The 12,818-nt window shown below is 46.6% G+C and overlaps 1 protein-coding gene across 1 annotated transcript in view; it reads left to right on the forward strand.

The window, feature by feature from the left end:
* Positions 1-1,126: 1,126 nt before the first annotated feature.
* The window catches only part of LOC144105467 (uncharacterized), a 67,694-nt gene continuing 56,002 nt past the window's right edge, over positions 1,127-12,818 (forward strand). Inside the window, exon 1 of the mRNA XM_077638589.1 lies at positions 1,127-1,415. Coding sequence (XP_077494715.1) covers positions 1,298-1,415 — 118 coding nt within the window. The 5' untranslated portion in view covers positions 1,127-1,297. The remainder of the gene's footprint in view (positions 1,416-12,818) is intronic.

The following is a 12,818-nucleotide window of genomic DNA, read 5'->3' on the forward strand; positions in this document are numbered from 1 at the left end:
AATCGGAATGACGATTTTATTGCTGGTATTCATAGTGGTGGCAGAAAGTGTTATACCAAAAGATGTCACATAAAGACTCCTTCTAAAGAAGTGAAGCATTGAACCATTTACGAGAGTGTTACTTTCCACATTTTTGCGCCCTGCTTACTTTTGCTTCTCATCTTATAACTTTTCACTTACACAGGTTATTACTATATGCACCATGACTTTTTACCCGCTTTCGACGACGCCCACATATTCTGAACAATGCACTAGAGTAAAATTAACTTAAAATGGGGATACACGAACAAATATTTCTCTATGTAGATACACCTACGGGCCTACTACGCTTCCCGTCCTTGCAGATCGGGTGCATGATAAGATTTTGCAACAAGGGAAGACAAAACACAGTTTCTTAACTCTGCAAAAAGGCACGAAATATCCAGACAAAAAAAAAACTTTCATTGCCTCTTCTAGCAGTAATCATCATCATCATAGCCATCTACAGCATTTCTCTGAACCACTCGTCCCGCTTATGGCGTCAATCATGCTGCTACTCGGTGAAGCTGTTGTTGCCTCAAAAGCGATGGAACGTACCCAGGGTGAGGGATTGGCCGTGGTTTCCTGCAGATCCAAGCAGAAAAAAATTCATCCAGGTTTATATCAAGCGGCTGATAGATATAAATAGAGGAATCTGTGAAAACAAAAAGCTGTCCATGGACAACAATACCTTCATTGTCTTCTCTAGCAGTAATCACCATCATCATAGCCATCTACAGCATTTCACTGAATCATTCACCGGGCTCATGGCGCCGATAAGGCTTCTACTCGGTGAAGGTGCATCTATCCCTGCATTACAATTTCTTTTCCCCAACTCATGCCTTAACTTTCCTACTCATACCGATTAAAACCTTTGAAATGGCTCTATATACTTACGCCCCTCTTCTTTCCTTCTGTAAATAGTGCATCTCACAGCAACCGATTCGCTACATATTTTACAAATAAGTTCTGCTTTCGGTTTCACTTTCATATTTACCACACCTTTTTTGGGCATCACAATGTCCCCGCCAGAGACTTGAGCTGTTCCACCGAATGGATATGTGCCCCTTTCCAGCGAAGGCGGGAACAGCAACAACGACGCAAAAAACAAGCTGCAATCCTCGAAGAAAGAGGAGGAAGTCCTAGATTTGTTGTTGTGGTGGTGCTCCCGCCGGAGTCCCTGAATCCCGCAGCGGAGCCGGCGCCTGCAGACGCGCAGCGAGGAGCAGCCCACGCCCGCCATGCGCGGGCCTCGGCGAGTCATGGTAGCGCGCCTCCTATGTCCCGAGGCTGCCCGACCCGGCTCCTGAGCGGGCTACTCCTCCTGGCTGCGGCGGTCGCTCTGCTCACCCTGGGGCCCAGATCCGCAATCGCCTCTCCATCGATCGGCGTCTCAAGTGAGATTCGAATGATTCGAAAAAATCTTAGCGGCAAAAATCTGGTCACAAAGCACAAACCACTACGTCGTTGACAAAAACAGTGCTTGAAATAAGCGGTACGGTACCCGGCGAAAGGAAAGAAGACAGAACTGGCAAAGACTAAGCTTCGTTCTCCTTCAATAAGCCTTTTTGATGTTTATTTTACAGTCTAATCTTATTATTCTGGACGGTCAAATGCAGCCTCTGCTTTATTTGAACTAAGCCTTTCATCCTGTTAGCAGGGTATGCATAGAGGAAAATTGACGAAACTACTCTGCCGGCAGCAGGCAAATAGCAAGCAGGGAACTTTGCCAGCAGTTTGACCCCATTGGCTGACGCCGGTCACATCACGGCACACAGCCAATGAAACGGCACTACCAGAATCTGAGAATGCTTCCTAAAGGCGACAGACTCCCGGTGGAAAGAAATATTTTTTATCCTCTTTTCTATTTCCATTTATAAAAACAAATTTTCGAAGTGGAGAGTGTACGTCACGTGACTACAGTGAGCCAATCAACCAATATTGCCTGAAAACTAGCCCGGCACATGCTCTGCCGACTGCCGGCACAGTAGCTACTACCTAGGCAAATAGGTGCAACGACTGAAACTTCACGTAAGTAGAGCAAAGTTTTCTCCCATTCGGAAATAAGCGAGGTTTGGCTTTGTCTTGTACCTATTCTTTGTCTGCGTATATTCGCCCGTGCGCAAGGCTTCCCTTCACAGCCCGTTACACTGAGGAGTGTGAGGAATATGTATAAAAATGGCTTTATGAAGTGAAAGAGTGGTTTCTTGCCCATGTCGGCAGTGCCGAATGACAGAAAGCAACTGGCATGCGTTAACTAACACGCAGGTTAACTAAAACGTGAAACCTAACTTTTTAACGTACATGTTATATACACATGCCAGTATTCAGGACATGCAGCTCGCCGTTATTAAACACGGATTATTTTTTTCTTCCAAAACATTTTCATCATCGCCGCCGTGGTGGCTGACAGGTTTTGACGCTCGGCTGCTGAACCGAAAGACGTGGGTTCCATCCCGGCTGCCGCGGCTGCATATCGATGGAGTCAAAAAGCTAGAGGCCCGTGTGCTGTGCGACGTCAGTGCAGATTAAAGAACCCCAGGTTGTCGAAACTTCCGGAGCCCTTCACTACGGCGTCCATCGTAGCCGGAGTCACTTTGTTAAACCCCCATAAATCATAACATATATCATCGCCGCCGTGGTGGCTCAATGGTTATGGCACTCGGCTGCTGACCTGAAAGACGCGGGCTTGATCCCGGCCGCGGTAGTTGCATTTCGAGGGATGAAAAATGCTAGAAGCCCCTGTACTGTGTGATATCAGTACACGTTAAAGAACCCCAGGTGGTCTAAATTTTTGGAACCCTTCACTACGGCGTTCCTCATACCCTCAGTCGCTTTGGGACGTTAAACCCTCCTAAATCATAAAACATATTTATCCTCCGTGCTTCAGCGCTTGCAATTCTGCAGCCATGAACGCGGAAATCCAAAATTAGGCTGGTCAGAGAGCGTACACTGCCACACGCACTCACTAGATGGCGTCACTCGGCGGCCACATGTCGTGTGCTGCTTACCCTAGTGTTGGGCAACAGCGGCTTGGTGGTCAGCGGTCTGCTGGTCTCCCGCACAATCAGCAGGTAATAATCGTCGCCTGAACCGGGACCACCCCTTTACGACGCTGCATATCACCTTTCTGGGCAGGCATAGTGTAAAAATTCTTTTCATAAGAGATTAATTCACAGACAAAGGATGCACTGTGAGAAGAAAGGAAAAACAGATGCCGTAGTGGAGGGCTGCGGAATAATTTCGACCATCTGGGGACCTTTAACATGCACTGGCATGATGGAGGCGAAACGCAAAGGCGCCGGTGTGCTGTGCGATGTCAGTGCACGTTAAAGATCAGGTGGTCGAAATTAATCAAGGCTGAAGCTGGGCTAGTTGGTGCGTCATTTTCAATTAAAAGACTAGCGCAAGTAACTAGGACAGAGACATAGAAGAAGACAGGATGAGCGCTCGTCCTGTCTTCTTCTATGTCTCGGTCCTAGTTAATTGGGCTAGTCTTTTAATTAGGAAATAATAAATAATGGTCGAAGTTATTCGACAGCCGTCCACTACGGCATTTCTTTCTTCATTTCTTCCCTCAGTCAATAATTTAACTCTTCCCTTACGGCACGGTTCAGGTGTCCTCCGATATGTGAGACAAATACTGCGCCATTTCCTTTCACCAAAAACCAATTTCAATTTTTCAGTTCACACGCATCCCCGGCAGGGTAGCGCGACCGATCCCAGTGATAACAGTGATGTGGCGCTGCGCTTCAGCCAACAAGGAAATGTAGAACCGGGTTTGTTCGGCATAACGCCTTTATAGAATCCTGCCATGGTAACTTTGCTGGAGGCAGAAGTCACCGGGCTCAAGATTTCCACCGCGCCTGGGTGCAATGGAAAAAAAAACACGTGGCATGTATGCTTCCAAACCTCATGCGGTTGTGGTTTGTTGCTTCGCGCCCTTTTGTGTAAGCTGGTTTCGTGCATATGCGCTTGGAGCGCCAGAATTTCAGGGCCAATAAAAGTCGTGTTTCTTAATATAAAAACATACTTAGTGACTGCTAACGATGAGCTACAAATCAAATTTCATTAGTGCATGTCGCAACAATATGGTCTAGCCCGAAGATATCTAACCTAGTGAATTGAAATTATTGGCAAAATCACATTATTCCCTTGAAAATCCTTTGTAAATGTATACGAAAGTTGCGCAGCGTATCGTACTCAATTTTCCCTGGGCATTCGATATATCGAACGGCACGCCGCGCTCCTGCGAATGGCGGTTCTCCTAAAGGCCTCTTCGATCGCTTTTCGCGTGCGGGAGCAGGTCGGCTGCGGGGCCTTGGGCACCCAGTGGCAGCGCTGGCCCTTTGAAGTCCTGTAACAAGGTTAACGTGGGGTTTGCTGTAGGGTGGCTTTCTTTCTCTCGTTCTTATTGTCCACGCCACATTTCTCTCATCAGGTGAAGCCACCCCACCTAAAGCCTAGAGACAACCCTCCCTCAACACGTGTGCTTCTCTCGCTTCATTGCTGAAGGCGTTGATAAAGCCAACTACTATACCTTTATTTTAATAAGCGAATATTCTATTCATTGTGTACGGTTAGTTGTATTCGATGTAGGATTAGGCGCCTTATGTCAAACAGGGCCCGGTTACGAAGCACCGTACGCTGCGGCTCCTATGCACAGCGCTTTAGGGTTAACACTTCCTTGTGTGTGCTGCTGTGCAGCACGCAGGCGGGCGACATGTTCCTATGGGGAACTTGCGCTGAAGTTTGTGGTGCCGATTGCAGCGCCATAACACACTGCCTAGCGAGAAGAGCAAGCCGCTTTGGGTAGTACTCTTAGTACTTTTCCGCGCCACCTTCAGGTGCTTATTGGCGTGAGCCTCCGCGCTCTGTCGAAGGCGTACATGCCGTGCGTCAGCTATCTGGGCTACGCCGAGAGAAACTAGGCAATGAATGCTGTCAGCCAAACGCGGGTATGTAATCGCGCAGAATGTGTTCTCACGTTTGCAGCGGCCCAAGTGGCTGCCAAAAGCAGTTTTGAGTCACCAAATGGAACAATTGCAGTGCCACCTTGGCAGCGCAGGTTCCCCATATACCAGGTGTCCCAGCTAAAAGTACCCAAGCTTTTAAAAAATACGGAATGTCCTAGCCGCGTGAGACCAACTGAGGGTTGTTTAGAGTCGCGTGACCTAGTCTGCAGTACTTCTGGTCCTTCAAACTTAACTAATTAGTCAAGCTTAATTAGCTAACTTTTAATTGTTGCCCTGGGGAACTAAGTGCCAATGGAAAAATTGCAGATCACCTTGAAAAACAGTTCACTGCAACGTTTGCACCAAGATACCGTTAACGTAAAGTAGCTTTTTTTTCGGCCTCAAACCCTAGCTCGCATAATAAAGAGCGTCTACATGACAGTGGTGCCAATTAAACTTCCCAAGACGCGTCTTAGAGAAAAAAATTCATTTGTACTGAAGTGCTCTCCCCAATGAGCCTTTGCGTGCACACTGGCGCCGAGATGTGACCCAGCAGCTGGTCACGTGATAGCTTTCTTTTAATGCCTACAAGTATACCTATGTAAATCGTACCTTGATGGAAACAAGCGCTGCTAGCGGTTTTTTGAGACGATCTAAAACTTTTGCACTGACACTTTTTTTCTCAATTCAATATTTAAAAAGGTAGCTAATTAGATATAACTAATTAATTAACATTGAGGAACGAAAAAATATTGCAGACTAGGTCACGGGATTCTAAAACAACCCTCAGTTGGTCTCACGCGGCAAGGACCTTCCGTGTTTTTTAAAAGCTTGGTTACTTTTAGCTCGGGCACCTTGTATAAGTGCTGGTTACATTCTGCGCATTTCTCTGTCACGTGATTTAGAGTGTGGACTTGATCTATTGTCGAGTATCCTTTATGATCAACCTGCCTGGTCAATAGTTTGATTGATATGTAAGGTTGTCCTGATTCTATTAGTGATTACCTTAGTAAATACCTTGTAGATAATAATAGCAAGCAGATCGGTAGGCAATTTTTCAAGTCCTTTACGCTTCCTTTCTTAAGAATCAAGATAACTTTAGCGTTCTTCCAACCTACTGTTACGCTCTAGGTCATGAGGCATTGCGTATAAAGGATTGCTAGTATTTCTAGCATAATCTCCTCTCCGTCCTTTAACTGATCTGTTTGTTGCTACAAGAAAGAGCCCTTTGTTCTGTTCTTTACGCCAACCTACATACTAAACGGGCGCAGCTTTTTGGCATCTCTTAGACAGCACTTGTCAGGCTCGCTTCCCATGCGGTAATTGGACTGCCACATTCGGATGGATCGGTCTGCACGTAGTCTACATTTTCTCCACTTCCTAGCTTCCATTATATCCAAATAGGTCAAGTGTCATTCGCTTTCAAAGTCAGTTCCAGCGTGACCAGGGCATTTTGCTGTTCGTTACAAACACACACACGCATGCTTATACTGGGTATCTTTTCAGTAGGGCCTCCCATTCTATCGGACGCGTGTCTTTCTTCTGATAAGGGTTTGACGTTGCCCACGCATCCTGCTGGAGAGGTGGATTGTTTATTTTGGCTGTTTCCTACCCATAACCGTCTTCCTGAATCTTCCAGGCTTGACAGCACACAGGAGGCTTGTCACAAGGCTTTGCAGTAGCAGCCACCGAATGTGTGGTGGCGTTAGTAGCTTTCGCACAGTGCTTTTATAAATCTTTTGCGTCAGACCTGGCCTTGGAAAGAAAGTGCTGCCTACTTATAAGATGAAAAGCGCTCGCTTTGGCGAATAACTCAAGGCCATCTCGAGTCAACGAGCGCTGAAATAGGGTTTTCAGAGATAAATTCTTAGAGTGAAGGGACGGTCACTCTAAAGGCTTCGAAATTGTGGTGTGCTGCCAATCCACTTATAAGCCTTGCTTTCGCTAGTCTGACACGGACGGAAACCCCCGGAGATGGTTCTTGTGACGTAGCCTGTCAGTCTCCGACAACTGGTCAGCCTGGGCAGTAAAAAACTTTTCTCGAGCAATCTCAATACGGTTTTAAAGACACAAAACATCCTTATAAGGGACAGAAATAGAGAGAAAGATGAGGCTGAGAGGAAGTTTTCATGATGCAGTGATGGCGTTGTTTCCTGGTAGGTTCTTAGGAAGCTTTCTGCGTTGTACCACCATTACCGAGCTCTGCTGAGACCCCAGTTTAAAAACGTTTGGCGCAGTACATCACTAGAGTGAATGCGGCGACCTTACACTAGAGGCTGATGCTTGCAGTCTAAGTAAAAGACGTTGTCCTTAGATGTCAGTCTATGTGGGAAGATCGAGATAAAAACTAAGCTCTAAGAACAATACTTTATAAAGAGAAACGCCGAAAAGAGTGTCGTAGAGCAGAGAGCTGTCGATGGCAATAAAAGCACTGTATTTCAACATATATTCTTGAAATTCGGGAATAGAGTACCTTTGTTCAAACATTATTTTAGATCACTCCCCCACCTGCATCTTCAAAAGACTCCGCTCAAATCTCACTTAGTGGCGTGTCTGAAATCGGAATGATGACGTTTTTTTCTGGCATGGTATCCCTTCCACGTTGTAGTTCGCGTTGCAATCGTAGTTATGATTTTTGTAGATGGTCGCCTTGTCAGAACGGAAATAGCGCACACTCTTTCATTATCTTCCAATTTTATTTCTGTGGCTGACACGAGATTTAAGGCAACTTAAGTTTTCCTCTTGACTACAGAACTCTAACATTTATCGCTAAAACTTCTTAATAGCTTCTTCCCAGTTCATAACTATTATAATAACAAATGTTAGAAACTTATCCAGCCGCTGCAGCTGTAAACCCCAATCCTCGAGTTGAAAGCATTGGAAGCATTGAGAGACCGCGGGAAAAAAAAAATCAAGCTATTCATATCGTGCTCACTCTTATGTGTGAAGCAACGACATTATATTTCAGATATTTTCGCTTCCTGCCTTTCCCGTTACGAGGCACGTACCTAGTTTTCAGCCTACATTTCTTAAATCGAAACTCTAAAATAAGGCGCTGTTAAGAAACAACCAAAACATAAGCCAAAACTCAACTCATCACAGAACACCGCGCTTCTTTCCCGGAAGCTCACTGCACTGTGAAAGTTCTGCGCTGTTCATGCTCAGAAAGAACCGGGGCGGACCATGGAGGTTGATGCAGACGCCATTTCTCATTTCCTACGAAAGCATTGTTTTAATTAATAATGAATACTTCTTCACTATATCAAAACATGTCCACTGAACAAACTTAACGGTAAATAACCCACACTATTTTAAGGTGCCTGATCGGCGCTGCGTTCCTTGCAAGAGTGCCTATCGCTAGGCCACACGCGTTTTCGTCAATCTACGTTTTTATGATGTTGACTCAAACTTCATGGCCACCGTGTTCTTTATCTCTAGGAAGATGTCACTTCTCGGGTGAACCAGATACCCCGTTTTTTTTTTCCGATAGCTTCGCTTCATATCTTGACTCGGACGCAGTTAGTCAAGACAAACAAGAACGGTTAAGCGCTCGACCATTCCTGTCTGTCTTCACTTATTAGTGTCCGAATCATTCGAAGCAGTGCACCTCTCTTAAAATTGAAGTTCCAACCTACCAAATTCCTAGCACTTTTCAATTTCTCTTAATAACAGTGGAAGCCCTAGCGCCGTAAGATGCAAACTTTCACGCGTCACCTTTTTCCGGGAAATTATTCATATCGCGACCTCGTAGTCGCTCCCTCTTGTGCATACCAGACAACTCGTAACGTCTCACTCCTGTGTCCTCATGGAAAAAAAAAATTATTGATAACACGCTGTCAAACATCAGATGGTGACTCGTTAATCTTCACAAAATGTTATATTTTAGCGCCATTTTTCCTAACGATTACCTCCTAGAATATAATTTCTTGGCTTTTCACCGTAGGTCCCTCTTTTTTTATACAAAACCTGGAAATCTGCACAAGCGCTTCTCGTTTACACGGCTAACACCGCGTACCGCTTGGCGCTGAAGACTCAAAATCAGCGCGGGAATTTAAAAAATGCTCGGTACATCCCATTTCTTTTTCTCTCTGGTCGTCGAAAGTGGCTTTCGTGACTGCACGAAGTATCTTTAGGTCACATTTTGCAGAAAAAAAAGAGTCACTGTTGATAATCACCATGTTCGTGTAGAACTCCTCGATACATTATTTTTTCTCAAAATCACGTTAAAAATATCCTCATTGGTTTAGGCGGCGATCACACTAGTGGCGGCCGACAGACGACGCTATTACCTGATGAGTGATCGTTCCTTTGCGCGGTGTCATCCCTGATTTCAAAGGCGGAGTAAACGGAAGAACCTTGTAAATAGTCGCCAGAGGATGCAGCCTTTGGATACACGCCTTCTATGTTTCCGCTTATGTATTTGCGCAACAACTGCTGTGTGTTTCTTCCGGGGAGGGCCGCGTGGCGGCATTGAAGGGCAGCAATCTGAGTCTTGCAGGCCCCTCCTTCAACTCCGCAACGCACGACGGAACGCAAGCATGCCGAGTAAGAAAGATGCATTACTGCATGTAGCTAGGGTAGTCGCTGCATGATTTTCGGCGAAACACCGCGCAGGGTACCAGGACACATACCTGAAGACACAGACACAGCTCTTAGTAACAACTGAGGAACTGATTACTTTGCTCGCAATAAATACAAGAACCATCATATGAGGAGCAAGGAAGGAAAATCTTGTATTTCATTATTTCTGTCTTTTCTGTCGTCATTGCTTATCCATATAGTCCATTTCATTTTTTGTTAACGTCAGTGATGCTGTGCTTGCGGAGGCCGAACGTTTATGTGTGATATACGTTAAAAACAAAAAGATGAACAAGACACGAAAGCAGGCCGTGCGCAAAAGCCGGATGCCCTCCACGCCACGTGGCGAGAAACGGAAAGAAGGCACGCGGCACTGAACAAGAAGCAAATACCAATGTTTCTGAGCGAGCTCCGCAAGCAACATCACGGTCGTCTGCAATTATCCAAACAGCGCCTAGATCTGGTTTTGATCTCCAGTAAATAGGCGCAGCCGAAAAGGGAGCCTATCTTGTTTTTTCCCCTCGCTCTGGGAAAACCTAGGCACGCACGCCCAAACCCGATTTATGTTTTTCAAGCACGCAACTAGAGCGCAGAGCGGTTCCAACATTCAGAGCTGATGCCTGCACTCAATAGCGGTGCTCGACGAGATCAACACGCCCGGAAGAAAAACACTCTGATAGACACTCTCTGCGTGTTTTCAGCGAAACAAGGTTTATACATTACGACAGCTTGTTCGCCTACCATCGAGCACTGTCGTTATCGCACATCTATCTCCCTCTTCCGGCATGCCTTTTCGGTGGGGAGGGGGGTCTTCTTCGTTGTCCACCAGACCACGCTTAGTCAGGTTAATTAGATATGCAGCAACCACATGGGAGTAATGTAAGGCTCTGGCGCATTAAAGACCATTTCCTTAAAAAGGTCTCCCAAAACTACGAATGTATATTGGGGCACGTGGCTTTTGCAGCATTTTTTTTTTGCATAAGCTGTCGGATCTTACGGTTAGAGATGGATTACTGCGTTTTTGTGGAGGAATACATATACCGGATATATATTTTCCTTTATTTTTTGTCCGCAGATTTTGTAGCGTGAGCTACACTGGCCGAGGTTCAGCAGTTTCACGTGGCTCCTGGAGAGCAGTGCTGCGCATGCGCGAGGAGCAGTGACGTCACACGGCGCACAGCTGGCGCGCCAGAGCCGCCGCAGCCGCGCGCGCCTCGCCGGTCATAACCGCGTCATAGCCGCGGCAGACGCACTGGCGCCGGCTCGTGCCCAGCTGTGCGCATTCGTTGCGCAGTAGCCAAGTCTGACGCTGCGCCGGAGCTGCTTGATAGCGCCTCTCATTTTGTGCGCATGCGCAGAGGTGTCAGTGGGAGTGTACATATAGCGGGGAGTTTGCCAGTGTGGTATAGCCATGAAGAAGCAGAGCGAAATTACTGCTCGCGGCTCAGCGTAGCTCACGCTACGTATATCCTGGCACAGCCGAGCTAAGCCACGGCTATTTGTTCGTACGTCCGGTCCTTACCCATGAAGATAAAAGTGACGTATGTCTAACTGGGCCACTATCACTGCTGAATGCAGACAATAAGGTGTGCAACGAAATGGATGCGCAAAAGCAGAGTGAAAAAAAAGGCTTGTCATCGAAACCACTTCGCCTAAGCGATTGGTGCAGCAGTGGAAACTCCCAATGCCCCGTCATCTGACAACATATAATAGAAGCGTATGCAAAGGGTCCTTGTTGGTGTAATATTGAGCTTGCAATAATTGTGAAAATACCAACAGCGTTCTTACAAATACGCTCTTGAGTTTGCACAGAGCGAAGCAGAATGATGCAATCAAATATTTAAGTAAAGGACCCCGTAGGACAGGTAAATGCTGTCTGCTTTGAAGGTTCAACAGCCTCACGAGATTAGCAACCGGAGGCTCATTGAAAACGTTCAGCTTTTTAAGTTTTATGAAAGCCCACGGTGCTTTTTTTTTCATGCGCTTTCTGTTGCATTCGAGCAAAGTTCGTTGGCTTCGTCGCAATTGCTTGTAGTGACCATGTTTTTCTCTACGAGTGTGACAGCGTTGGTGTGCGTGGTTGGCTCATCCGGAGCATAAGATATCTGTACATATGCTTACACATTAAAGAGCACACACACATTCTTGCAGTGGGGTAATCTAGACGTAGCACTGATTAGACCGGTAATTTTTTAATGCATTTCGATGAGCACACAAGTACACAAGGGGCACTGTTTTCCCCAACAGTCTAAGCAGTTCTCGAATCGCTTCGCATCGAGCGCGGCAATAGCGCATGCTTGAATTCGCTGAACAAAGCAAAGCAGAGCTCACCAAGGTGAGCGAGCGAACGCTCCACCACGGAGCGTCCGAGAAAGATAACTCGGAGAGAGGATTGACGCGGAAGAAACATCCTTACGAAAGACGTCGACAGCGGGCGTAGCAGAACATTAGTTTTGAGGGAAGAAAATGCAGCAACCGTCTCACATATCTCGGTGGATAAGTGAGCCGCTCCGTAAGGGAAGTGATAAAGGAGGGATGAAGGAAGTGATAAAGGAAGGAAGAACGAGGTGCCCTTGTGGAGATCCTTGAGATAATTTCAACCACCTGGCGATCTTTAATACGCACTGACATCGCACAGCACACGGGCGCCTTTCCGTTTCGCCTCCATCGAAACGCGGCCGCCACAACCGGGTTCGAACCCGGGAACTCCGGCTCAGTAGCGAGTGCCCTAACCACTTAGCGAACACGGCGAGAAAACCACGATATTACTGAAGCCAATCTAGAAGAGTGCGGTGAGGGGCTAATTGGTACGACATTATGGAAACAATGAATACTGCGCTTGTCTCGTGTGATTCTTCTCTCTTGTCCCGTCCTTTTTGCGCAGTTATTCATTGTTTCCATAATACTGAAGGCATACTGGGGGGGAGGGGGGGGGGCGTAAGCCGGTGCATAAAGTCGGATAAAACTCAATTCCTCCATTGAGTAGTTCCACCCTCTCTCTTGGCAGATCCACTTGGACCTTTATAGTGGGATAAAACTCAATGACTCAGCGGCTTTTCTCCGTCAAAGCACCTCCTTCCAGCCAATGGCGTCGGTCGATTCTCATGACCCTGCTAGCGTGACACTGCAGGGAGCGGCGCACAATGCAGAGAAGCGTCTATCGCTAACCATAGAGGGAAAAGATTATCCCTTTTCATCTACCATTCCCTGTTTCGTCACACTACTAGTTAGGTCATGAGGATCGGCCGACGCCGTTGGCTGGAAAGG

Source organism: Amblyomma americanum, chromosome 9 (assembly GCF_052857255.1).
Source record: "Amblyomma americanum isolate KBUSLIRL-KWMA chromosome 9, ASM5285725v1, whole genome shotgun sequence".
NCBI classification, from domain to species: domain Eukaryota; kingdom Metazoa; phylum Arthropoda; class Arachnida; order Ixodida; family Ixodidae; genus Amblyomma; species Amblyomma americanum.